Source organism: Chlorocebus sabaeus, chromosome 21 (genome assembly GCF_047675955.1).
Source record: "Chlorocebus sabaeus isolate Y175 chromosome 21, mChlSab1.0.hap1, whole genome shotgun sequence".
Taxonomy (NCBI): domain Eukaryota; kingdom Metazoa; phylum Chordata; class Mammalia; order Primates; family Cercopithecidae; genus Chlorocebus; species Chlorocebus sabaeus.
In genome coordinates, this window is record NC_132924.1 from 108,655,185 (window position 1) to 108,682,693 (window position 27,509).

At 39.2% G+C, this 27,509-nt stretch overlaps 1 protein-coding gene across 2 annotated transcripts in view; it reads left to right on the forward strand.

Moving 5' to 3' along the window:
• The window catches only part of NUP205 (nucleoporin 205), a 99,063-nt gene that overhangs the window by 8,488 nt on the left and 63,066 nt on the right, over positions 1–27,509 (forward strand). Inside the window, exons 2-12 of one of the 2 annotated variants that reach the window (XM_037991118.2) lie at positions 4,511–4,653; positions 7,277–7,448; positions 9,966–10,110; positions 10,689–10,848; positions 11,524–11,752; positions 12,485–12,664; positions 19,181–19,356; positions 21,920–22,036; positions 22,198–22,335; positions 25,368–25,518; positions 27,224–27,429. In XM_037991118.2, coding sequence (XP_037847046.2) covers positions 4,511–4,653; positions 7,277–7,448; positions 9,966–10,110; positions 10,689–10,848; positions 11,524–11,752; positions 12,485–12,664; positions 19,181–19,356; positions 21,920–22,036; positions 22,198–22,335; positions 25,368–25,518; positions 27,224–27,429 — 1,817 coding nt within the window. The remainder of the gene's footprint in view (positions 1–4,510; positions 4,654–7,276; positions 7,449–9,965; positions 10,111–10,688; positions 10,849–11,523; positions 11,753–12,484; positions 12,665–19,180; positions 19,357–21,919; positions 22,037–22,197; positions 22,336–25,367; positions 25,519–27,223; positions 27,430–27,509) is intronic. The other variant, XM_037991119.2, reaches the window with a different exon arrangement.

The following is a 27,509-nucleotide window of genomic DNA, read 5'->3' on the forward strand; positions in this document are numbered from 1 at the left end:
CTCACTGCAACTTCCACTTCCTGGGTTCAAGCGATTCTCCTGCCTCAGCCTCCCGAGTAGCTGGGATTACAGGTGCCTGCCACCATGCCCGGCTTATTTTGCATTTTTAGTAGAGACAGGATTTCTCTATGTTGATCAGGCTGGTCTTGAACTCCCGACCTTAGGTGATCCACCTGCCTTGACCTCCGGGTTCCATTTTCTTATAAGTGGCTTACTTACCTATTATCCTTGTTTCCTGACACTGCCTATTCTAGTCTATCAACCACACTAGAACACCGTTGTCCTACAATGCCAGTTTCATTTTGTCATCTACTACTGGAAACTTTGCCATTTACTAATAGGAAAAATTCCATCATGGGCCTGGAATCCAAGGCTGAAACCTACTCTATCCTTTGCAGTTAGAGAGAGGGCCAAGAAAATCATCCTGAGGAAAGTCAGCTAGTCACCAGGATCTAGGTCCTCATTTTGGCAGGCACAGAAATCTGATTTTTTTCAGAGTATTTAGAGTTGATTAGGTCCCATTCATTGATTATTCGCTAATCAAATTCAGAAAAGACAGATACATAAACCAGTGTGCCATTTATTGCTCTTATTATTTTATTATTTATTTGTTTGTTTGTTTGTTTGTTGAGAAAGAGTCTTGCTGTGTTGCCAAGGCTGGATTGCAGTGGTGTAATCTCAGCTCACTGCAACTTCTGCCTCCCAGATTCAAGCGATTCTTGTGCCTCAAACTTCCTTGTAGCTGGATTTACAGGTGTGCACCATTGCGCCTGGCTAATTTTTGTGTTTCTCTAGAGACAGAGTTGCACCATTTTGGCCAGACTGGTCTCGAACTCCTAGCCTTGGCCTCCCGAAGTGCTGGGGTTACAGGGATGAGCCACCACCCCCGTCCGCCAGTTATTGCTCTTTAATGGGAAGTATGTCTGCATAGGTATTCACGTTGCTTTGTCAACACCTTCTTCATATTAGAAATTTGTATGTCGAGCTATATTTTTAATCAGAAGATTGGCAAGTGTGGGACCAAAGCAGGAGAAGCAAAGCAGGGAATTGGATGATCTCTCTATGTAAGGAAGATCTAGATATGCAGATTCCCATTCTTCCACATCCCCACATCAAAGACCTGACGCTTCACTTCCTGCCCTAATCTTCGGAATAGGTTCTCTCTTTCATATACTCTCATAGCACTCTGTACTTCATCATATCTTTTATTATACTGATATCTTTGGAGTTCTTTGTTTTTTTGTTTTGTTTTGTTTCTTGAGACAGAGTCTTGCTGTGTTGCTCAGGCTGGAGTGCAGTGGCACGATCTCAACTCACTGCAACCTCTGCCTCCCGGGTTCAAGCAATTTCTCTTGCCTCAGCCTCCTGAGTAGCTGAGACTACAGGTGTGCACCACCACACCCAGCTAATTTTTGTGTTTTTAGTAGAGACGAGGTTTCACCATATTGGCCAAGCTGGTCTCAAACTCCTCACCTCGTGATCCGCACACTTGAGCTTCCCAAAGTGCTGAAATTACAGGTATGAGCCACTGCACCTGGCTCATACCTGTAAATTCTTTGTTTAATGTCTGTCAGTCTTATCAATTTATTAATTCCACGAGGCTTGGGATTCTGTCTTGCTCAGTCTATATCTATAAGGTCCCTCAGTAAATATTTGATAGTGAATGAAAGTATGAATAGATGATCCAGCTCCACTGGTTTAGTCCATCCTCTCCCTGTATATCTCCCCTTTACAATTTTTTTTTTTCCAGCCTGGGTGCGGTGGCTCATGCATTTCATCCCAGCACTTGGGAAGGCCAAGGTGGGCAGATTGCTTGAGTCCAGGAGTGTGAGACGAGCCTGGACAACATGGTGAAACCCCGTCTCTACCCAAAAAAAGGAGAAAAAAACAAACAAAAATTAGGCGGTTGTGGTTGCACACCTGTAGTCCCAGCTATTCAAGGAGGCTGAAGTGGGAGGATATCTTCAGCCCAGGAGGTCGAGGCTACAGTGAGCTGAGATGGCACCACTGTACTCTAGCCTGGGCGACAAAGTGAGACCGTGTCTCAAAAAAAATTTTTTTTCCCATTACATTGCATCATCTGACATCATTGTTCATTGGTTTATAATGTATTTAATTACATTACAGTTATCTTTCATGTTATTCTTATATGCTGGTAACTTTATTTGGATTTGGGTTTTCTCAGCAGTTTAACCTGTTTACAATCTTTAATGTTTAGGCTATAGTTAGTTTTAAGTTTCATCTGTTGAGTAATTGATTGGTTTTGACCAGTTTTTCCTTCAGAGTCTAAACACAGGGGTACCTTATCTGCTTATTTCCAAACAGGAAACTTGAGCTTTAGGGTCATATTTTTTAAATGGTGAGTCTAAAATCAGTTTACTAGAGGCCGGGCGCCATGGCTCACGCCTGTAATCCCAGCACTTTGGGAGGCCGAGGCAGGGAGATTACTTGATGTCAGGAGTTCGAGACCAACCTGGCCAAATGGTGAAGCTTCATCTCTAATAAAAATACAAAAATTAGATGGGCGTGGTGGCAGGCCTGTAACCCCAGCTACTCAGGAAGCTGAGGCAGGAGAATCACTTGAACCCGGGAGGTGAAAGTTGTAGTGAGCGGAGATTGTGCCACTGCACTCCAGCCTGGGTGACAGAGTGAGTGAGACTATATCTTAAAAACAATAAAGATAAAATCAATTTAGTGGACCCCTCACCAAAAATTGGATAGAACACAAAATATCAGAACACGAAATACATAAATTAAATGTAATAAATGAATTTATTTAGTTTTTTATTGTTGTTATTGAGACAGAATATTGCTCTGTTGCCCAGGATGGAGTGCAGTGGCACCATCTAGGCTCACTGCAACCTCTTCCTCCTAGGTTCAAGCAATTCTGGTGCTTAGCCTCCTGAGTACCTGAGATTACAGGTGTGTGCCACCACTCCTGGCTAATATTTTTGTATTTTTGGTAGAGACGAGTTTTTACCATGTTGGTCAGATTGGTCTCGAACTCCTAGCCTCAAGTGATCTCCCCGCCTCGGCCTTCTAAAGTGCTGGGATTATAGGTGAGAGCCAGCCTGAGTTTTAGTATTTTATATAATACTTTTGTTTCAGTTTTGTATATACATGTGTACTGGGTTGAAACGTGAAATATTTCTTACTATGGATTATAGTCAAAGTTTGAAAGCACTACTCCTGCCTCTTTAATCTTGCTACTGCTCTGTGAATTCTCTTTCGCACCCTCACACCTGTCTCTGATCCTTTGCTCACACTTATTCTTGGCTGTTGTTTGTTGCCCAGATTTTCCTCATCCTTCAAACGCTGCACAAGTGCAGCCATTCCTTAGCCAACTCTGACCATCAGTTTCATCTTTTGAAATTATTTTATTGTTTGTGCCGACAATCCTATTCCTTTACTGGAATATTTCACTTATGTACATTGTATCTCCCCAACTTGTGAGCTTTAAGACAAGGATTGTTTGTCTTATCCTCTTCGATACTTTACTGTTCCTTTATGGAGCTTAAATTTTTTTGTTTTTTGAGATGGAGTCTCGCTCTGTCACCCAGGCTAGAGTGCAGTGGCACGATCTTGGCTCACTACAACCTCCGCCTCCTGGGCTCAAGCAAATCTCCTGCCTCAGCCTCCTGAGTAGCTGGGATTACAGGTGTGCGCCACCATGCCCGGCTAGTTTTTTTTGTATATTTTAGTAGAGACAGAATTTTGCCATGTAGGCCAGGCTGGTCAGAACTCCTTACCTCAGGTGATCTGCCGGCCTCAGCTTACGAAAGTGCTGGTATTACAGGTGTGAGCCGCCTCGCCTGGCCAGAGATCCACTTATTTATTTATTTATTTATGTATTTATTTAGAGATGGTGTCTCACTCTGTTGCCCAGGCTGGAATGCAGTGGTGCGATCTTGGCTCACTGCAACCTCCGCCTCCTGGATACAAGTGATTCTCCTGCCTCAATCTCCTGAGTAGCTGGGATTACAGGCACCCATCACCATGCCCAGCTAATTATTGTCTTTTTAGTAGAGACGGGGTTTCACCATATTGGCCAGGCTGGTCTCAAACTCCTGACCTCAGGTGATCCGCCTGCCTCGGCCTCCCAAAGTGCTGGGATTACAGGCTTGAGCCACTGCGCCTGACCTGAAGTCAGGATTTATTTTACAAGTCAGATAAAGTGATGTCTTTATATCAATGCTTGAGAATTTTAATAAACTATGCTTTTATATTAGTGTCTCTTAAGCAGTACATTGATATATAATTATCAATCATATCAATCATCAATCATTATCAATATATCAATCTATTATATTAATAAATGATTATTAATATAGTTAATGTAATGTGCTAATTATAGTTGTTTATAATGTAATTGATAATCATATTAATTAAGATACCTTCCTAGATGAAAAAGTAGCTGTGAGTGTAACTAAAATGTGTAGATGGTAACCTCATATTATTTTTGAAGTGTATGTTTTCTTTGACGGTGGTTTCATTTATTTTTTTCTTTAAGCTGCTAGTCTGTGGGGTCCTTACAAAGACATTTGGCATAAAGTGGGAAATGCTCTTTGGAGAAGACAACCTGAAGCTGTTCACCTTCTTGATAAGATTTTAAAGAAACACAAACCTGACTTCATCTCATTGTTTACAAATCCGGTAAGAAATTTTCTTTTTCAGTTTTTTTGGTTGTTTTTTTTTTTTTTTTTTTTTTTTTTAAGATTGAGGAAGCAAGTAAACTCTTTTTTTCTTCTTCTTTTTTTTAAATTTTCAAATTCTTTTCAGAAATTTATTAACTGTGACACAGTCTCGTGAAGTCCTGATGACATGTGCCCCTAAACACTTAAAAAAAAAAAGACAGGGTCTAACTTTGTTGCCCAGGCTTGTCTTGGACTCCTGGTCTCAGTGATCCTCCTGCCTCAGCTTCCCCAAGTGCTGCGATTACAGACGTGAGCCACCATGCCAGCTGCAAAAACTATTTTAAAAACATTTTTTTAATTTTTAATTTTTGTGGGTACATAAAGGATGTATATATTTAAGAGGTACATGAGATGTTTTGATACAGGCATGCAGTGTGAAATAATCACATCGTGGAGAATGGAGTATCATTCATCCCCTCAAGAATTTTTCCTTTGTTTTCCAAACAATCCATTTATACTCTTAGTTATTTTAAAATGTGCAATTATTATTGGCTATCATCACCCTGTTATGCTATCAAATAGTAGATCTTTGGAAGTAAACTCTTAATGTATGTAATGAAAATATGTTACCTGTCTCCAGTGATTCGGTGATTTTCTTTTCTAGATATCTTTTAAAGACAGGGTGTTGCTCTGTCCTCCAGGCTGGAGTGCAGTGGCCTGATTATAGCTCACTGTAGCCTCAAACTCCTGGGTTCAAGCGTTCTTCCTGGCTCCTCACTCCTGAGTAGCTGGGACTACAGGTGTGTGCCACCATGCCCAGCTAATTTTTTTTAGAGATAGGGTCTAGATATGTTGCCCAGGCTGGTCTTGAACTCCTGACCTCAAGTGATCTTCCTGCCTTGGTCTCAAAAAGTGTTGGAATTACAGATGTGAGCCACTGTGCCCTGCTGTGATTTTAATGGAATTTTTCTTAGGAAAAATGATTATCTCTTTATTCTCCATAGAAGTTAATGTTATGTTTAGCTAGGAGATAAACTTAATAATATTTGAAGACTATTTAAGAAATTTAGTGTATTCCAGAAATACTAACTGCCTTAGAATTTCTGACCTGTAGTTGGTAATACATCTAAGCTTGCTAAGATTGATTATTTTGTTTATTTCCAGATATACATTAACATTTTAAGTATTATTTTATAGTGTTTATAGTATTATGTAAGTTGTGTTAGTGGAATGAATTAATTCTTGTGTATCTTTATTTTTTGCATCTTGAAATTTTTTGCAATAGGAGTAGAGTACTTTAATGGAGGGGATTCAAACTTGGAAAATGCTTTTCTTGTTGTTTGACACTTTTCCTTTGTGTGTGTGTGTGTGTGTGTGTGTGTGTGTGTGTGTGTCAGAATTTTACTCTGTCACCCAGTCTGGAGTGCAGTGGCACGATCTCGGCTCACTGCAGCCTCCCTCCCATGTTCAAGCAATCCTGCTGCCTTAGCCTCCCAAGTAGCTGGATTACAGATGCCTGCCACCATGTCCAGCTAATTTTTTTTGTATTAGAGATGGGGTTTCACCATGTTTGCCAGGCTGGTCTCGAACTCCTGGCCTCAAGTGATCTGCCTGCTTTAGCCTCTCAAAGTGCTAGGATTACAGGTGTGACCCACCACACCCAGTCTGGCACTTTTCTTTTGTATACAGCAAGGAAGCCATCTAAGAACTATTTATGGGATTGCATTACAAGAAATGGCTTTTTGCTTTTTAGCTTTTTTTTTTTTTTTTTTTTTTTTTTTTTGCTTTTTTTAGTAGAAAGAGCCCCAGCCTGGGAGCCAGTTGAGGTGATTTCCAGTCTTGGCTCTACCACTAGAGAGTTTTATGACCACAGACAAGTTACCTGACTTATCCGGATGTCAGATTTTCCATCTGTAATAGAGGAGCTAGAGTCAATGACCAATGTGTAACCTTTAAGTTCTGAAACTAGATTTTATGATCTGTCAGGTAATTCTGTACTGTATGTCATATGTTAAATGTTTGCGCCAAATAATCTTTTAGGAAATAAGACCACATTTTATGTAACATTAATAAACTGTTACTTGCTCTACTAAGTAATTAAACAGTTCATATATCCATTTGTTATGTACCATTTGAAGACCTTGTTATTTTTATTTATAATGTAGTTGAAAAGTTCTGTAGAAACTTGAAAAATAGTATGCTATTTTGTATATTTTCTCCAAATTTTTTGGTTCAGAGTTTAGCAGTCACAGTTATTGACAAGGTCATATTGGAATAAAAAGTTTAAGGTTACGTAAACTATTACCTTATAAAAGTCTGTTCTAAATTTATGAAGTACGTGAGATGTTTTGATACAGGCATGCAGTGTGAAATAATCACATCGTGGAGAATGGGGTATCATTCATCCCCTCAAGCATTTATCCTTTGTTTTCCAAACAATCCATTTATACTCTTAGTTATTTTAAAATGTGCAATTATTATGGAGAATAAAAAGATAGTCATTGCTCCTAAGAATGATAAGAAATACTTCTGTTTGTCATGTTACCAGGCTGAATTATCATGAATAAGCTTCTGTAGGTAACACTTTGGGACCTTGTCTCCAGTGTGCTATTTTCATAACAATTACAATTTTATCATTGTAGCCAAAAAATGTTCAACAGCATGAGAAGGTTCAGAAAGCCAGTACAGAGGGAGTCGCCATTCAGGGTCAACAGGGAACTCGACTTCTTCCTGAACAGCTCATTAAAGAAGCCTTTATTCTCAGTGACCTTTTTGATATTGGAGAATTGGCAGCTGTTGAGCTTCTTCTTGCTGGTAGGTTGACATTTAACTGAAACAGTGGTAAAATAATGCAAAATTATAAAATGACTTATAGTTTAAAATAGTTTATTGTTTAGATTCTATCGTAGTTTTTAAGGATGCAGTTTGGTAAAACCGTGTTCAAAATATTTCCTTTTTTAATCTTTCTTTGCTTATTTATTTATTTAGAGACGGAGTTACGCTCTGTCACCCAGGCTGGAATGCAGTGGCATGATACCAGCTCACTGCAACCTCCACTTCCCGGGTTCAAGTGATTCTCCTGTCTCAGCCTCCCGAGTAGCTGGGATTATAGGCACATGCCACCACCCCTGGCTAGCCTTTTTTAACCTTTGATTGAAAGGAAAGCTTCAGTATAGTGTCAGAATTATTAAAGACATCTCAGAAATTTTATAGCACAAAGCACTTATTGTTGGTGAGTAGGCAGGTAAGGTCATTAGTGATCAGAATTGTTAACAACGTCTCAGAAATTTTATAGCACAAAGCCCTTGCTGTCAGTGAGTAGGCAGGTAAGGTCACTGCTTTTCGGGAATTTCTTTTTGAGAGAGTAATTCAGATGATGTGTGAATAGGTGAAAAAGAAGATGATTTCAATAATACAGAGTACTAGGAAGAAAATAAAGCAGTGGGATATAGAGAGGTGGAGGCTGACTAGGGCAACTCTAAGTAGGGTCTGTAGAGAAAGCCTCTCTAAGATGGGGTCATTTGACTTGTGACCCAAATGATGAGAAGGTTCCAGCCACCCAGACCTATTGGATAAGGCTTTTCCAGGGAGAGCAAGCAGCCAGTGCTTGAGGTGGGAATAAAGGTGTGTTTAAGGATAAAAAGACCATTGTGGCTGGAGCATCATTAATGAGAGGGAAAGCAAAGGAAGATGCACATACAGCAGGAATCAGAGCATGTTTGATTTTGCATGCTATGAAAGGTATTTGGATTTTATGCTAATTGCAATGGAAAGTTGTTGATGAAGGCTTTAAGCAGAGACATTACATAATTCATTCTAACTCTGAAATTATTTCTCTGGTTGCTGTATAGAGAAAAGAGAGAAAAATTTCTGTATTAGAAGTAGTTTGTTTTAATTATAACGGAGGAGCCATTTGAAAAAAATATGGGCATTTCAGTTGAACAAATTTTAATATGTCTAAAAATAATATATGGCTGCCAAAATACTTTTTGACCTAAGACTGCATTAAAAGAAGTATGATATTGAAAATGAAGGGGATGTTCACTGGACATGCTTGAGTTTTGTGTTTAACTCGGAACTTTCATTTAACAAACATTTCTTCTATACCTACAATGTGCCAGGCATGGTGTTAATTATATCACTCCAGTGATATAAAGATGAATAAAATCTCAACTAATGTAAATAAGCTCATATTTTAATAATTGAGAATGATGTGGAAACAAATGATTTTGACACAGTTAAGTACATTGATGCAGTTTTGTGCAAGATTTAGAGATGGTCCAGAGAGAAGGTATTAGATGGACCTTGATTATACAGAGAAGTCTTAACAACATCATGAAGTTTAAGGTAGATGTTGCAAAATGAGTAAGCATACGTCAGGTGGAATAGGTGGTTATTTGGGAGGATGAAGGGCATCCAGGCAGAAGAAATTGCCTGTGCAAGAGGGTGAAGCAAGGTGATGAATTTGGGGAACAGAAAGGAGTAGAGTGGAGGAGTAATTGCAGTAAGGGGAAAAGAAAGCTAGGAAATGAAACTGAAACTATAGGCAAAGTACTCTTAAAAAAAGTGAAACTTAGCCGGGGGTGGTGGCTCACGTCTGTAATCCCAGCACTTTGGGAGGCCAAGGCAGGTGGATCACAAGGTCAGGAGTTCAAGACTAGCGTGACCAACATAGTAAAATCCCGTCTCTACTAAAAATACAAAATATAGCCAGGAGTGATGGCAAGTGCCTATAATCCTAACTACTCAGGAGGCTAAGGCAGGAGAATTGCTTGAACCTAGGCGGCAGAGGTTGCAGTGAGATGGCGCCACTGCACTCCAGCCTGGGTGACAGAGTGAAACTCCGTCTCAAAAAAAAAGTAGAACTCATTCAAAGGAGAGCAGTTAAAATGGTGAATGAACTTGAATTATAAAAAGGTTATTTATTCAGAGAAGATTCTGAGGGAAGAAACTTAGAAATATTTGAAAGATGCCATATGAGACAGTAAAATGGGCATTAAATAAGATTAAATTCAGTGGACAACAGTGAGACCAAAAGATTCTCACCCAGTATGTAGAAAATCACAGGTAAGTGTGAGGGTTAGAAATTGAGAGTACGGAAAATGGTGAATTCCAGGTCCCTGTTGGTGTTTAGGGATAAGTTGGTTGGCCCTAGAATATGTTGAGCAAGAAGTTAGACAGTAAATGGATGTTTGTAATAGAGGACCCCACGGCCCTTTAAGCCTTGAGTGACTGTGATTCTTTGAACTGAACATTGTTAAATTGATTTTTGTCTCTTCCTAAACACGTATGTGTTTATTAATAATACTATTTCTCAATTTCCTTTTTTAGGAGAGCACCAACAGCCGCATTTTCCTGGCCTTACCAGAGGATTAGTAGCTGTTCTTTTGTACTGGGATGGAAAGCGATGCATTGCGAATTCCTTGAAAGCCTTGATACAGTCTAGACGGGGAAAGACATGGACCCTAGAACTCAGGTCTTTTTACTTCTTGGGATTTCAGGGGTTAATTTGAAATTACTTGAAGAATGACAATATTTCCTTTTTATATACAATCTGAGCAGTATGTAACAAGCTGAGTAATATACTCTCTCATTCTGCCAAGAAAGATATAACAATTTAAATCTGTTTTATTGTGTTTATAAATAAAAAATAATTTGGACCCAGATGCAGTGGTCCTAATTATTTTTGGATTACAAAGTGCTGAGATTACAGATTACAGCCTACAGATTACAGATTACAAGGATCACTTAAGCTCAGGAGTTTTAGATCAGCCTGGGCAACATGATGAAATCCCATCTCTACAAAAAATAGAAAAATTAGCTGGGCATGGTGGCATGCACTTGCAGTTCCAGCTACTTGGAACACTGAGGTGGGAGAATGACCTGAGCCTGGGAGGTCAAGGCTGCAGTGAGCGGTGATCACGCCACTGCACTCCAGCCCGGGTGACAGAGCAAGGCTCTGTCTCAAAAAAAAGAGCGTTTGCTATATCTATTATTACGAAGAAGTATGAGCAATATTGTTTAACATAGTTTATTGATTTCTTTTCATTACAGTCCAGAGCTGGCTTCAATGACAACACGCTTTACAGATGAGCTGATGGAGCAAGGATTGACTTATAAAGTTCTTACCCTGGTGTCACAGATCGATGTGAATAATGAGTTTGAGAAACTACAGCGAGAGAGAGGTTTGGGCAGTGAAAAACATCGCAAAGAGGCAAGGGTTCAATGAAATCAATTCATGAGTTGTCTGTCAAATCTTAGAGGCAGAAACATGACAATTAAAATATTCAGTTTTTCAAGATGAGTTATGTAGCTGACACCATGTGTGATTGCCACTTTTCTTTTTTTTGGTTTTATTATTTTTCTTTGACCCAAAATTGTATATATGTATAGGGTACAGTGTGATATTTTGATACATATATATGATATGTAATAATCAACATAATTAGCATATCCATCACCTCAAACGTTTATTATTTCTTTGTGTTGGGAACATTCAAAATTCACTGTACTACTGTTTGACAATACAGTATATAATAAATTATTGTTGATTATAGTCAGCTCATAATGTATATTAAAGTTAGTAGTCAGCTGTGTCCATAAAATTGACCTGCAGTTGTTTCAGCTTCTGTATAGTCATTTATGTGCCATTCTGGCTCTTTTTATGAAGTGAACAAGAAATTGGTTATCCCAATTTCTTAAGGAACTTAAGGATAAGAAATAAACAATAGGGTTTGTTCAGAATTCCAGAGGTGACATCTTAGGATCACCTGTGGATTTAGATAGGTTTTTTTTTTTTAGCCTTTGTAAAAGGTAGTTTGTACTTTGGAATAAGACCAGGCTTCACTGTAATTTGTTTATGCTGATAGTCATATGTTTTTATTTCTAGGTTTCTGATCTCATTAAGGAGTGCAGGCAGTCTCTTGCAGAAAGCCTTTTTGCCTGGGCTTGCCAGTCACCTTTAGGCAAAGAAGACACTCTCCTCCTTATTGGACATTTGGAAAGAGTGACAGTTGAGGCGAATGGCTCACTGGATGCAGTGAATCTGGCTCTTCTTATGGCGCTTCTGTACTGTTTTGATACCAGTTTTATAGAGCAAAGCACAGAGGAACGAGATGGTATTGAGTTTTATACATTTACCTACATTAAAAAAAGTCAGACTTAAAATTGTGGGGATAACATTTAAAAAGGATGATATTTTAGCTACTAAAATAGAATGCTCTGTTCCTGTGTGTGCAATCCATTCATATTTGAATATTTATATATAAGATCACATTTAAAAAACAACTGCAGTCCTGTTAATTATTTCTGTTTTTTGGGGGGATTTGGAATGGAAAGTATTAAAGCATATATTTTACATGTTTATGATTGCACATGCCTAATTTACTTAATTGCTTGTTTCGTTACCATTTATTTACATTTTCAAACTTTTTATTAAAACATTCTGAGAGACAGTGACTGTCATTTCAGTAATGTTATCTTTGACCTGTGTTTTCTATGAAGTAAATAAAATTTTTATGATCTTTAGATAGCATGATTAATATTCTAGAATTTATGTGCAGAAAAAAATGAGTGTCTTTAACTTTTTTCTAGTTTATTTGTAGTAAACTTATAAAAATAACTGAAAATAGTGAAATTAAAATTTAGGATTATTGTCATTTTCTTTTTTTGTTTTTAGTATGTGTACAATCAGCAGTAGTGTACCTTTTGGTTTATAGAAATTAATGTTAATTAGTCATTATTCTTCTGTGAGAATGCTCAGATTTTCTGACTTTCGGACATTATTCCTGTGTATCAGAAGTGAGAATTTATCTGGTGTTTGGTAAAGTGGTCTATTTTTGTGTTTTCAGATATGATTCATCAACTTCCACTGTTGACAGAAAAACAGTACATTGCAACAATTCACTCTCGTCTTCAGGACTCTCAGCTTTGGAAACTGCCTGGGCTCCAAGCCACTGTTAGACTTGCCTGGGCACTGGCATTGAGGGGAATATCCCAGCTACCTGATGTGACAGGTGAATTGCTTGTAGGTAATTTTGTTATGAGAAACAGCATGTTAGCCCTTAATGAAGTTTTTGGAAGGAGTCTTATCCTTGACATACATAAGCACAAGCATAGGAAGATATCCAGAGTTATATTAAATGAAACTTTTTAGTGTAGTAGTGAAATACAGACCTTTTTCTCCTTGTTTCTCAAAAATATTGTATGAAATACTATTTCCCATTCTTGGAGCCAGTGACAATGCTCTTTTACCTTTAGGGTATGAGTTTAAAATTTGGAATGACAGTGTCACCTTAAATGTTTTTTTTTTGAGATGGAGTTTCGCTCTTGTTGCCCAGCCTGGAGTCCAATGGCACAATCTCGGCTCACCGCAACCTCCATCTCCTGGGTTCAAGTGATTTTCCTGCCTCAGCCTCCCAAGTAGCTGGGATTACAGGCATGCATCACCACACCGGCTAATTTTGTATTTTTAGTAGAAACGGGGTTTCTCCATGTTGGTCAGGCTGGTTTCGAACTCCCGACCTCATGTGATCTGCCCGCCTTGGCCTCCCAAAGTGCTGGGATTACAAGGCATGAGCCACCCCGCCCAGCCTTAAATGTTTTTTAAAATTAAAATTTACTATTCCTTTTTATACATTTTCCTTCTTGATTTGTTCACAGACTAATTTTTCACATTGTGTCAAATTAAAAACAATTTTTTTTTCCATACAATATATTAAAAACGAGATATTTGGATCAGTCAAGAACAGATACGGAATCCCGACTTTCCTTTTTTGTGGCCCAGGCTGAAGTACAAATGGCTCAGTCCTGGTTCACTGCAACCTCCGCCTACTGAGTTCAAGTGATTCTCCTACCTCAGTTTCCTGAGTAACTGGGCTACAGGCACATGCCACCACGCCCGGCTAATCTTATGTTTTTTCGGTAGAAACAGGGTTTCACTATGTTGACCAGACTGGTCTCGAACTCCTGAGCTCAGGTGATCTACCTGCTTCAGCCTCCCATAGTGTTGGATTTACAGGCGTGAGCCACCGTGCCTGACCAGAATACTGACTTTTAACAACCTATTAACTCACTGTAGCATATATTATTCTTCTATTTACATTTACATTATTTAATTGTCATATTAGTAGGAGTTTATTCTAACAGAATGAGGACCGTACATGGAACTCGAAGCTCAAAGAATTGTCGTTGTCTGTATCTTTTTATGGTAAATCTGGAAAGGCTTTATTCAAGTTTACAATTTATGTCAGTTTTCTAATCCTAAAGTATCAACAGATTCTAGTATCTTATCAATTAGGTAATTCCAGAACATTTTGTTTTCACTAGTGTCATGCTATTCCCAAGGTGTTTGCGGAAAGCTTTTTTTGTATTACAAGTCTTTCCTTGGCCACTTAATTTCTATCTATCAATTTATATATCTAAATGTTGATAGCTAATTAGACTTTTACATTCCTGTACAAATTCTGTTTCTCACCTATGCATACCCTCTTCATTTATAAATCTTATTTCACTACTTTTCTGACATAAAGTTACCCTTTAACCTTTTAAGTGACTATGTGATAGTTAATATCTTTTTTTTAAATTTTATTTTGGAGATGGAATCTCTGTTGCCCAGGCTAGAGTGCAGTGGCATGATCTCAGCTCACTGCAACCTCTGCCTCCCAGGTTCAAGTACTTCTCCTGCCTCAGCCTCCCAAGTAGCTGGGACTATAGGCGCACACTGCCACGCCCAGCTAATATTTTGTATTTTAGTAGAGAGAGGGTTTCACTGTGTTGCACAGGCTGGTCTCTAACTCCTGAGCTCAGGCAGTCTGCCTGCCTTGGCCTCTCAAAGTGCTGGAATTACAGGCGCGAGCCACCATGCCCGGCTGTGATAGTTAATATCTTATATTAGCTATATAATATAGTTATACATAGATAATTATAATATTATGTAATATAGTCACAATCTTATGCTATAATTTCCCATACCATTGCACTAATTTTGAAAGGTTTAATAGAGGCCGGGCGCGGTGGCTCAAGCCTGTAATCCCAGCACTTTGGGAGGCCGAGATGGGCGGATCACGAGGTCAGGAGATCGAGACCATCCTGGCTAACACGGTGAAAACCCGTCTCTACTAAAAGAATTCAAAAAACTAGCCGGGTGAGGTGGCGGGCGCCTGTAGTCCCAGCTACTTGGGAGGCTGAGGCAGGAGAATGGCGTAAACCCGGGAGGCGGAGCTTGCAGTGAGCTGAGATCCGGCCACTGCACTCCAGCCTGGGCGACAGAGCGAGACTCCGTCTCAAAAAAAAAAAAAAAAAAAAGAAAGGTTTAATAGAATATGCTGTAGTTTGCTGTAGAATAATAGTAAAAATGAGTTAGGAATCGTAGCCCAAGTTTCAAGTCCCGGATCTTTGGCTACTTAATCTCTTTGATTTTATATGCTCATACCCTTTTATAAGCTTTAGTAGTTAGGGGTATTATAGTTAGAACTTTTGAACTATAAAATTTTTTCTGTTAATTTGCATTTTAAAAATTGTTAGAAAAATTGAATAGCTTATGTTATTTTGCAGAATGGTCACTTCTTGAAATAATCTGGACAAGTTTTAACTCAGCTCTCCAATTTGAAAAATTGGTTTCTATTCTCTTCATAGATTTCTGAAACTTTTATCAAATGTGTTTATTACATTATTTTATAAAAGGCATGAAGCCAGGTGCAGTGCCTCATGCCTCTAATCCCAGCATTTTGGGAGGCCAAGGTGGGAGGATTGCTTGAGCCCAGGAGTTCATGACAAACCTGGGCAATATGGTGAGACCTCATCTCTACAAAAAATTAGAAATTAACCCAGCGTGGTGACATGCACTTGGCTGTAGTCCCAGCTACTCAGGAGGCTGAGGCGGGAGAATCACTTGACCCCAGGAGGCAGACGCTGTAGTGAGCTGAAATTGCTCCACTGCACTCCAGCCTGGGTTACAGAGTGAGATCCCATCTCAAAAAAAATTAAAAAAAGCATCAGCTGGGTGTGGTGACTCATGCCTGTAATCCCAGCACTTTAGGAGGCTGAGGCGGGCAGATCACTTGAGGTCAGGAGTTCAAGACCAGCCTGGCCAATGTGGTAAAACCCCATCTCCACTAAAAACACAAAAAATTAGCCAAGCATGGTGGCGTGTGCCTGTAATCTCAGCTACCTGGGAGATTGAGGCAGGAGAATTGCTTAAACCCAGGGGGTGGAGGTTTTGGTGAGCTGAGATTGTGCCACTGCACTTTAACCTGGGCAACAGAGTGAAACTCTGTTTCAAAAAAACCCTAAAAACAAAAACCAAGCATCTTTGTAATTTCACTGAGCTTTACAGAATTTTAGCATAATGTTTTTAGGCATTGAAACTCAATTTATATTAATTCATTAATGGTGCCTTATTACCTAAATGGTCTTCGAGAAGTAATTTTTGGCCGAGTGTAGTGGCTTATACCTGTAATCTCAGTGCTTTGGGAGGCTGAGGTAGTTGCATCACTTGAGGTCAGGAGTTCAAGACCAGCCTGGCCAACAGGGCGAAACCTCGTCTGTGCCAAAGATATAAAAATTAGCTGGGTATGGTGGCACATGCTTGTAATCCTACCTTCTCAGGAGGCTGAGGCGAGAGGATCGCTGAAACTAGTAGGCAGAGGTTGCAGTGAGCCAAGATTGCGCCACTGCACTCCAGCCTAGGCAGCAGAGTAAGACTGTTTCAAAAAAAATAAAGGACGTAATCTTTGAGTTGATTCTCTTTTAATTCCAGTGTTTTTGAATTCAAGTAAAGGTTTGAAAGAATTTATTGTTATTAAAAATATTTAATAATTAGTAATTTTAGTAATCGTTAGAATTAAGAAAATATTTTACTCTTAAGGATTTTGTATAATAGGGGTAGATATGCAGGTTTTTGTTTGTTGTTTGAGATAGGGTCTTACCCTGCTGCCCAGGCTGGAGTGCAGTGGTGTGACCATGGCTCACTGGCCTCAACCACCAGGGCTCATGTGATCCTTCCACTACAGCCTCCCAAGTAGGTAGGACCACAGCTAATTCTTTGATTTTTTTGTAGAGATGAGGTCTCACTGTGTTGCCCAGGGTAGTCTTGAACTCCTGGGCTCAAGCAATCCTCCAGTCTTGTCTTCCCAAAGTTTTGGGTACAGGCATGAGCCACCACACCTGGCTGATATGCAGACTTTATTTCAAAATACAAAACAAAACATTAAAAAAACAGGCCACGCGCCCCCGGTGGCTCACGCCTGTAATCCCAGCACTTTGGGAGGCCGAGGCAGGCAGATCACAAGGTCAAGAGATTGAGACCATCCTGGCCAACGTGGTGAAGCCCTGTCTCTACTAAAAATACAAAAAATTAGCCAGACGTGGTGGTGCGTGCCTGTAGTCCCAGCTACTCGGGAGGCTGAGGCAGGAGAATCATTTGAACCTGGGAGGTGGAGGTTGCAGTGAGTCGAGATCGCACCACTGCACTCCAGCCTCCATGACAGAGTGAGACTCCTTCTAAAAAATAATAATAATAAATAAATAAATAACTACAAATCATATGTTTTCCTCTGTTTGAGACTGTCTTGGCTTTTATCTGTTCTGGCCCTTTTCAAGGCAATGAAAATGTACTTTCGGTAGCAGACTATGTATTTTGTCTGTATGACAGTCAAACAAAATAAGCTGTGTAGTATTCTTCAAAGCCAGATTGCCACACAATTATGTAGCAATTTTATATTTAAACTTTTTTTTTTTTTTTTTTTTGTTTGAGACAGAGTTTCGCTCTGTCTCCCAGGCTGGAGTGCAGTGGCCGGATCTCGGCTCACTGCAAGTTCCGCCTCCCGGGTTTATGCCATTCTCCTGCCTCAGCCTCCCGAGTAGCTGGGACTACAGGTGCCCGCTACCTCACCTGGCTAGTTTTTTTGTAGTTTTTAGTAGAGACAGGGTTTCACCGTGTTAGCCAGCATGGTCTCGATCTCCTGACCTCGTGATCCACCCATCTTGGCCTCCCAAAGTGCTGGGATTACAGGCTTGAGCCACCGCGCCCAGCCTATATTTAAAATTTAAAAGCAGTAATCAGCAATATGTTTCTTGATGGAAGGATACACCGTAACCTATGACATACTCTTAATAGAAAGTTGAATGTAAGTCAGAGTAAGTCACTCTAGATCAAGCCACTGCACCCAGCTGAGGAATTAATTTTAAAGATATGATAATGGCCAGGCGCAGTGGCTCACGCCTGTAATCCCAGCACTTTGGGAGGATCACTTGAGGTCAGGAGTTCAATACCAGCCTGGCCAACATGGTGAAACCCTGTCTCTACTAAAAATATAAAAATTAGCCAGGCATGTTGGTGCATGCCTGTAATCCCAGCTACTTGGGTGGCTGAGGCCTGAGAATTGCTTGAACTGGGAGGGAGAGGTTGCAGTGAGCTGAGATTGCACCACTGCACTCCAGCCTGCGTGACAGAACGAGACGCTATCTCAAAAAATAAAATAAAATAAAGGTATGATAATGGTGTGGTATGTATGTAGTGAATTTTTACTTTTGCTTTCTTTTTTTTTTTTTTTTGAGGTGGAGTTTTGCTCTTGTTGCCCAGGCTGGAGTGCAATGATGGTGTGATCTCGGCTTACCGCAGCCTCTGCCTCCTGGGTTCAAGTGATTCTCCTGCCTCAGCCTCTGAGTAGCTGGGATTACAGGCATGCGCCACCACGCCTGGCTAATTTTTTGTGTTTTTAGTAAAAATGAGGTTTCTCCATGTTCGTCAGGCTGGTCTTGAACTCCCAACCTCAGGTGATCCGCCCACCTCAGCCTCCCAAAGTGCTGGGATTACAGGTGTGAGCCTTGTTTCTTAAGTATATTTTTGAGTTGTACACTGCAAATACTTACTGGTAAAATGTTAAATTTTCTGGAATTTGCTTTAATGAGATATGTGTGGGTGGAGAGGGGGAAGATATAGATGAGGTAAGATTGTCCATAAATTGATAGTATTGAAACAAATGATGGGTATGTGGAGTTTATTATACTTATTTGTAGATATGTATTCGATATTTTCCAAATAAAATGTAAAAAAATTAGTTAGACAAGTTTATATTCAAGTTAAAATTTACTTTTTAAATTTCAGCTACTTGGTTACCAAATTAGTATACTTACCTATTCATGTTCAGGTTTTGGTCTTGGATTGAAGACTTTTCAGATGACCCATGAGATTTCATTGGGATTAAAGCCTTAACATCATTTTAATATGTGAATGTTTGGATAATAGCTCCCTGACTACATCAGTGTTGCATCACACATCTCTAAAATAATTTTCATTAGTTATGTTATTATTTCAAACAGTATGTATTTTTCTAATATACATTCAGAGTATATTGTTATTTGGGGTTTATGAGTTCTTTAGGGTTTATGAGTCAATTACAGTTATATATAGTCTCATTTTGTGCATAGCACATGCTAGAAGGCTGGGAAGATGTCTGAACCATCAGCAGAGTATTATGAGATATAATTACAATCTGGGTTAATGACTTTTCCTCCATGTACTGTGTTTTCAAATCTATTTCTAGCTCTGGCAGAATTCACAGAGGCAGATGAAGCAATGGCAGAACTCGCAATTGCTGACAACGTTTTCCTGTTCCTCACGGAATCTGTAGTGGTATCAGAATACTTTTATCAGGAAGAATTTTATATTCGCAGAGTCCATAATCTCATCACAGATTTCCTTGCACTTATGCCAATGAAGGTAAGTGTAATAATGTAGGATAAGTAAATAGTAGAAGAATTTTATAAAATAATTTGAAACTGATTAGCTTTATGTTTTGGAAACTAATAAAAATTTTTAATACAAACTAAAATTTGCTAGTAGTTGTATTACATCTTGTGAATCAGTTTGTGACTCATGAAGTAAGTCATGAGTCTCTACAAGGTATGAGAACATACCTTGTAGAATTTCGGTTGTACTAAATTTGTTGAGGTTTGTTTTATGGCTCGGAATATGGCCTATCTTGGTAAATGTTCTTTGTACACCTGAAAGGAAGATATATTTTGCTGCTGTTCTGTGGAAATACGTCCTCTTAACTGGGGATAAGTCAGTAGAAAGAAATAATTTGACACTGAATGGTTTATAAATGAGGAAGTAATTAGTAAATGAGAATGCTTCTGTGGGTAGAAAATTACTAACCCCATTCTACCCTAAGGATTAGTGCCAAGATTGCTTTATTTAATATTTTTATACATGATTTGGAAGAGGCACAGTGGAAAATTTACATTTTATAGATAATTGTTTAGATTTTTTTTTTTTTTTTGAGACGGAGTCTTGCTCTATTGCGTGCAGTGGTGTGATCTTGGTTCACTGCAATCTCCGCCTCCTGGGTGAGCGATTCTCCTGCCACAGTCTCCCAAATAGCTGGGTTTACAGGTACCCGCCACCATGCCTGGCTACTTTTTTGTATTTTTATTAGAAATGGGGTTTTACTGTATTGGCCAGGCTGGTCTTGACCTCTCAACCTCAGGTGATCTGCCCAGCTCGGCCTCCCAAAATGCTGGGATTACAGGTGTGAGCCACCATACCTGGCCCAATTGTTTAGATTCTGAATTGCGGTGTATAAAAGGGCTTCAGCATGGATACAGATAAAATAATAAGGCTACTTTTGAGTAGATGGCTTGAGCTGTAACTGTCATCTGAAAAGCAATTCTTAGAGCCATTTCAAACAGTTCCTTATAGTATATGGTCTATGTGCTGTTTTGTGCCAAAGAAGCCATCAAATGTTGGTGGGAAGTAAATGAGGGAGAAAAACATCTTTTTTGTGTTTATATTATAAAACCACCTACTTCAAATGTATATTTTTTAAAAGTACCCTAAAAGGTCTATACTTGTAATATATTGTGCAGTTTTGATACCATATCTCCTGAAAAGTATAAATTGATTATCATAAATTTGCCCTTAAGATTCTTGTATTCTTTTTATTTTTATAGGATCTATAGTGATTTTTCTTTTTAATTCCTAAAACTGGTAATTTGTGTCTTCTCCCCCAGTTCTTAATTAACCCTGCTGGAAGTTTATTGATCTTATTGATCTTCCCAGTGAATTAGCTTTTGGCTTCATTGATTTTCTTATATTTTGCTTCACCTTTATTGATTTTTGCTCTTATGTTTATTATTTTCTTCCCTTTGCCTTGGGTTTAATTTGCTCCTTTAATTTTGTTTTTTAAGATAGAAGTTTAGGTTATTGATTTAAATCTTTATTTTTTCTAACATAAACATTTAATAATGCTGTACATTTACCTCCAATCACTGCTTTAGCTATGCCACACAAATTTTGATATATTGCAGTTTCTTTTTTTGTTCAGTTTAATATGTTTTCTAATTTTCCTTGAGACTCCTTTGATTGACAGGTTATTTAGAAGTGTGTTGTTTAATTTCCAAATTGTTCGGAGACTTTTTCAGATCTCTGTCACAGATTTCTAGTTTAATTCCATTTTGCTCAGAGAACATACCTTGTAGAATTTCAGTTGTATTAAATTTGTTTAGGTTTGTTTTATGGCTCAGAATATGGCCTATCTTGGTAAATATCCTATGTACACCTGAAAGGAACACATATTTTGCTGCTGTTCGGTGGAATGTTGTATAAGTGTCAATTAAGTCAAGTTGGTTTGCTGTTTTTCAAGTTTTCCATATCCTTACTGATTTTCTGTATACTTGTTCTATTGAATATTGACAGAGGAGTGTTGGTATTTCCAACAATAATTGTGGATTTGTCTAGCTATGTTTTTGTTTTGTTTTGTTTTGATTTTTTTACAGAATTTGTTTCTTATTCTTGTTGGCATTTAGTTCACATAAATGTTGTGAAGCAGTGACTCTCAGCTGAGGTATAATGTTCTTCAGAGTGTGTTTGGGAAATGAGTGGAGCCAGTTTTGCTTGTTATGATGACTCTGGTGTTGTTATTGATAGTTGGTAGGTAGTTCCAGGGTTGCTAAATGTCCTGGAATATTTAGGATAATCCAACTCAGTGAAGAAATGTTGTGCCCATATGTCAGTAATGTCCCCATCGAGAAACACTACAGTTAAGTTCAACTTTTCTGTAGTGGAAAATGCATTGAAGTTTTAAGATATTATAAATTATGGATAGTAATATTGCAAATAAGATTCCTGGCATGTTTCTTCATGTCACCTAAAGTGGAATAGATATTTAAACAATATATTTCTTGTATGTGATCACTTTAAGACAGTTGCCTGATTTCATTGTTATTAGCATGTACAATACATTTACATATTAAAACTGTATCTAATAATTATTATTTAATAGGTGAAACAGCTGAGGAATCGGGCAGATGAAGATGCTCGAATGATTCACATGAGTATGCAGATGGGTAATGAACCCCCCATTTCACTTAGAAGGGACCTAGAACACTTAATGCTATTGGTAAGCCATTCTATTAGAAAGCTTGTCCTCTTTCCCTCCTTTCATTATTTTTTCCCCTAACTTTGGAAAATTTCAGGTCTAATACTTTGAATGTCCTTTTTTATTGAAAGTAATTTTTGAGTCGTAGACATTTCCCTACAGTCTTTGCTTACTCTTTGCAGATTGGCGAGCTATATAAAAAGAACCCTTTTCATCTGGAGCTTGCTCTAGAATATTGGTGTCCCACAGAGCCTCTTCAGACTCCGACTATCATGGGTTCTTATCTAGGGGTGGCTCATCAGCGGCCCCCTCAACGCCAGGTAAGACTTTAGGTTTTCCTCTTTTATACTCTGGTACTGTGATAGAGAGTCTTGAAAACATGAAAGATGTTACATCCTGATTTTATTGCTGTTAACACAAATGATCACTAGTGTAACCTGTAGAGATTCATACTTTTTAAAATTTTATGTATGTATTTATTTATTTATTTTGAGACACAGTGTCACTCTGTCACCTAGGCTGGGGTGCAGTGATGCAATCTCAGCTCACTTTAGCTTTGACCTCCCAGGTGGAAGTGATCCTCCTGCCTCAGCCCCCAGAGTAGTTGGGACTACAGGCATACACCACCACACCCGGCTAGTTTTTGTGTCTTTTGTAGAGATGGGGTTTCGCCATGATACCCAGGCTGGTTTGTAACTCCTGAGCTCAAGTGATCCATCTGCCTCGGCCTCCCAAAGTGCTGGATTTACAGGCATGGGCTACTGTGCCCAGCCTACTTTTCTCTTTTATAAAAGAAAATTTGAAACTCTTAAAATTTAAGTTCTGTTGATTTTGAAGTTTATGTAGTCAGTCCTTTATTGGATACTAGATATATGTTGAATTATTAGAGGCAGAAAGGCATCCAGTCTCTTTATTATTTATTTATTTTTAAAAGACAGGGTCTTGCTATGATGACCAGGCTGGTGTAGAACTCCTGGCTTCAGTCAGCCCTCCCAAAGCAATGGGATTACAGGCATGAGCCAGTGTGCTCCACTTGAATTTTATTAGTATTTTAGTTCTCCATAGGCATGACAATCTTTTCAAGTTTGGGGGGATAGAAGAGGTATAAGTATTAAAGGAGAAGTCTTAAACATTTTAATTGATGGCCAAATGCCTATGAGTCTGTAGATAATATAGGCTAAAGTTCATTCTGTATTAACTTTAGTATGATGTGCAGAGGCAAATAAAATGAATTGCTCTGCAGTAGCTCACACCTGCAATCCCAGTACTTTGGGAAGCTGAGGTGGGAGGATCGCTTGAAGCCAAAATTTGAGACCTGCCTGGGCAACATAACGACACCCCATCTCTACAAAAAACACTAGCTCAGTGTGGTGTTATGAGCCTGTAGTCCTAGCTGCTCAGGTTGAGGCAAGAGCCCTGGGGTTTGAGGTTACAGTGAGATATGGTTACACTACTGCGCTCCAGCCTAGACAACAGAGTGAGACCCTGTCTCTTAAAAAAAAAAAAAAAAAGTGTTGGAGGGAGATTGCCATGTAAGTGTTCGTTTTGGGGGATTTCTGTTCTAGAAGTTTTTATATATTTTTTATTTTTTCTGGACTACAGATCAGATGCCTTTTTTTGTTTGTTTGTTTTGAGATGAAGTTTCGCTCTTATTGTCCAGGCTGGAGTGCAATGACACAATCTTGGCTCACAGCAACCTCCTCTGCCTCCTGGATTCAAGCGATTCTCCTGCTTCAACCTCCCGAGTAGCTGGGATTATAGGCATGTGCCACCATGCCAGGCTAATTTTGTATTTTTAGTAGAGATGGGGCTTCTCTATGTTGGTCAGGCTGGTCTTGAACTCCGTACCTTAGGTGATCTACCCGTCTCGGCCTCCCAAAGTGCTGGGATTACAGTCATGAGCCACCGCGCCTGGCCCAGATGCCACTTTTTAAACTGTATTGTTTTACTGTTTTTCCCATTTAAAAAATACGTTTTGAGCTGGGCCCGGTGCTTCACACCTGTAATCCTTGCACTTTGGGAGGCCAAGGTAGGCAGATTGCTTGTGCTCAGGAGTTGTAGACTAGTCTGAGCAACATGGCGAAACTCTGTCTCTATAAAAAATATTCTAAAAATTAGCCAGGCATTGTGGTGCATGCCTATGGCCCCATCTGCACTGGAGGCTGAGGTGGGAGGATCATTTGGGTTGCAGTGAGCTGTGATTGTGCTACTACATTCCAGCCTGGATGACAAAGTAAGATCCTGTCTCAAAAGAAAAAGAATGTTTTGGAGAAGGATTTATTAAAAAATTTTTGAAGTTTTTAAGAAAGCTTGCTGTTATGAAAAATTTGAAACGTGGAAGAGGGGATTATTATAAGCAATGCCACATATTTTAATTTCACATCTTAAGTTACCATCTTATGATGTTTGCTTCATCTACTATATTATTATTATTATTTATTTATTTATTTATTTTGAGACGGAGTCCCACTTTGTCGCCCAGGCTGGAGTGCAGTGGAGCGATCTTGACTCACTGCAACCTCTGCCTTCGGGTTCAAGTGATTCTCCTGCTTCAGCCTCCCAAGTAGCTGGGCCTACAGGTGCATGCCACCACGCCCAGCTAATTTTTGTATTTTAAGTAGAGACGGGGTTTCACCATGATGGCCAGGATAGTCTTGATTTCTTGACCTCGTGATCTGCCCACCTCGGCCTCCCAAAGTGCTGGGATTACAGGCAGGAGTCAGTGCACCTGGCCAAACCATTGTTTAACCTAGCTGATTTAACAGTGATTTCCAGACATCAGTAGTATTTTCAGTTCTCAGTTCCAACTAGTGAGTTTGAATAATATTGTTAGTTGTTGATAATAGGTTTAAGGTATAAGGAAGAAAAAAGGGAAAATTAGGAAGTGGACTTAAAGAACAGGAGTATGGGAACGTGGCATTGGTGGGACCACAGAAGAGAATATACTTAAGTTACCATCAAAAATGATTTCAAGTTCTTAGGTCTTCATACTAATTTGGCTGGGATATAGGAACTCTAGATTTTAAGTGTACCTTTGAATTGCCAGTTGGTTTTGGATGAGTAAATGTCACGTGTCTTATATTTTAAAAATCTGAGTGGTCTTATATTTTGTGACATTGAGGCGCTTTTTTTAAAATGTACTTTTATTACATAAAGATATTATTTTATAATTGCATTCAATTGCTAATGGCAAGCTGAAACAATTTTTCATAAATAGAATATCAATTAAATTTGTTGTGAGGGTTAAGTCAGAGCACTACTTTTAGTTTATATGTAGTCTTTATTAGCTAGTCTGTGTTGCCTTAAAGTTAAGCTATACCTTATATAAACCATTTGTTTCTCTCTTTTTCAGGTTGTCTTGTCAAAGTTTGTTAGGCAAATGGGTGACCTGTTGCCTCCAACTATTTATATTCCTTATTTGAAAATGCTCCAGGGATTGGCCAATGGGCCTCAGTGTGCCCACTACTGTTTCAGCCTACTCAAAGTCAATGGTAGTAGTCATGGTAAGGAATATGTAGATGTTGTTAAAGTTTGTTGTTATACTCTTAAGTTCAGTATCCCAGTACCTATTAAGAATATTGGTATTTGAACTAGATTCTACCAGAGGTATAAATTATTTTCATAACAATAGGGTGAAAGAAGCACGCATACAGCTTTATGCATAGTGATGCTGTGATTATGGTCTCACAGATTGAGGAGTTTCGCCATTCTCCTTTATAAAATACAGTTCATTTTGACAAATCAGAATTAATGTATGAAAATTTTCCATAACACATCTGGTCCACAAAGAAAGCATATGCCCTTGCCTTATAAGTTTGATTAATTTATCTTTGTATTTTTTTTTTTCCCTTAATTTAAGTACTTAGAATTTGTCTCTTGACCCTCTCCCAGTTTTCTTTTCTTTTTTTTTTTTTTTTTTTTTTGAGGCGGAGTCTTGCTCTGTCGCCCAGGCTGGAGTGCAGTGGCACTATCTCGGCTCACTGCAAGCTCCACCTCCTGGGTTCATGCCATTCTCCTGCCTCAGCCTCCCGAGTAGCTGGGACTACAGGCGCCTGCCACCACGCCCGGCTAATTTTTTTGTATTTTTAGTAGAGATGGGGTTTCACCGTGTTAGCCAGGATGGTCTCGATCTCCTGACCTCGTGATCCACCCATCTTGGCCTCCCAAAGTGCTGGGATTACAGGCTTGAGCCACCGCGCCCGGCCCAGTTTTCTTATTTGATTATCAGACTGGTTTGGTTAGACCAAAAACACTGTAAAAGGGAAAATAAATTAAGCGTCTGCTTTGTTAGGTAGGTATTTTTATCTTTATATGTGAAGAAACTGAGGTTTAGAGAAGTTAAGGAATTTACCCAACATCACAGCTATCTGGGGAGCCGTGATGGGAGCTGAATTTGGCTTGGCTCCAAAGCCAGTGTTACGACTACTTTGTCAAGCCTGCCAGTCTTGTGTGCTGTGCTTTTGCTTCTGATGCCTGGTAGGCAATGGAGTAGTGTAATTCACAAATTAAGACTGTAGTTACCTCTTTCTTTGGGAATTCAAGCTCAACATTTGCGAATTATTCTGTGGGAAAAAGCAGCCCTGTACAGTTAGTTACATGAGAGCACAGAGAACTCTCCTGGATGTGAAGTAGGTAACTGACATCCAAAGTAAATTACCTTTCATTTACATGGGCAGTAGCCCCTTTCTTGAGTAAAAGTTAATCCAGAGGAAAAATTAATCCAGAGTTCTAGCTCACAGAGGGATTCTAACCCATTTTCAGCACACTACTTAATCCAGGACAAAGATTGTCTTTGTGCTAAGACAAAGGCAAACAAAATTTATGGTTTTAGGCTGGGTGCAGTGGCTCATGCCTGTAATCCCAGCACTTTGGGAGGCCAAGGCAGGCAGATCGCTTGAGGTCGGGAGTTCGAGACCAGCCTGGCCAACGTGGTGAAACCCTGTCTTTACCAAAAAGACAAAAATTAGCAGGGCGTTGTGGTGCACACTTGTAAGCTCAGCTACTTGGGAGGTTGAGATAGGAGAATTGCTTGAACCTGGGGAGTAGAGGTTGCAGTGAGCCAACATTGCCCCACTGCACTCCAGCCTGGGTGACAGAGTGAGAACCTGTCTCAAAAAAGTTTATTGTTTTAAATTAATTTTCTCTCCATTTCCCAGCAAATGCTTAGATGTTTTTTTAAAGAAAATTCTGTGCTGTTTTTCTTTATAGTTGAAAATATTCAGGGAGCAGGTGGCAGTCCTGTTTCCTGGGAACATTTCTTTCACTCCTTGATGCTTTACCATGAACACCTTCGGAAGGATCTTCCAAGTGCAGATAGCGTTCAGTACCGTCACCTTCCTTCCCGTGGCATCACCCAGAAGGAGCAAGATGGATTGATTGCTTTTTTGCAGCTCACATCTACCATCATTACTTGGGTAGGTAACTCATCCCCAGCATAATTTTATTTTTATTATAGCACAGTAGCATTTTAAGAGCCTCATTTTCTTTTAATTTA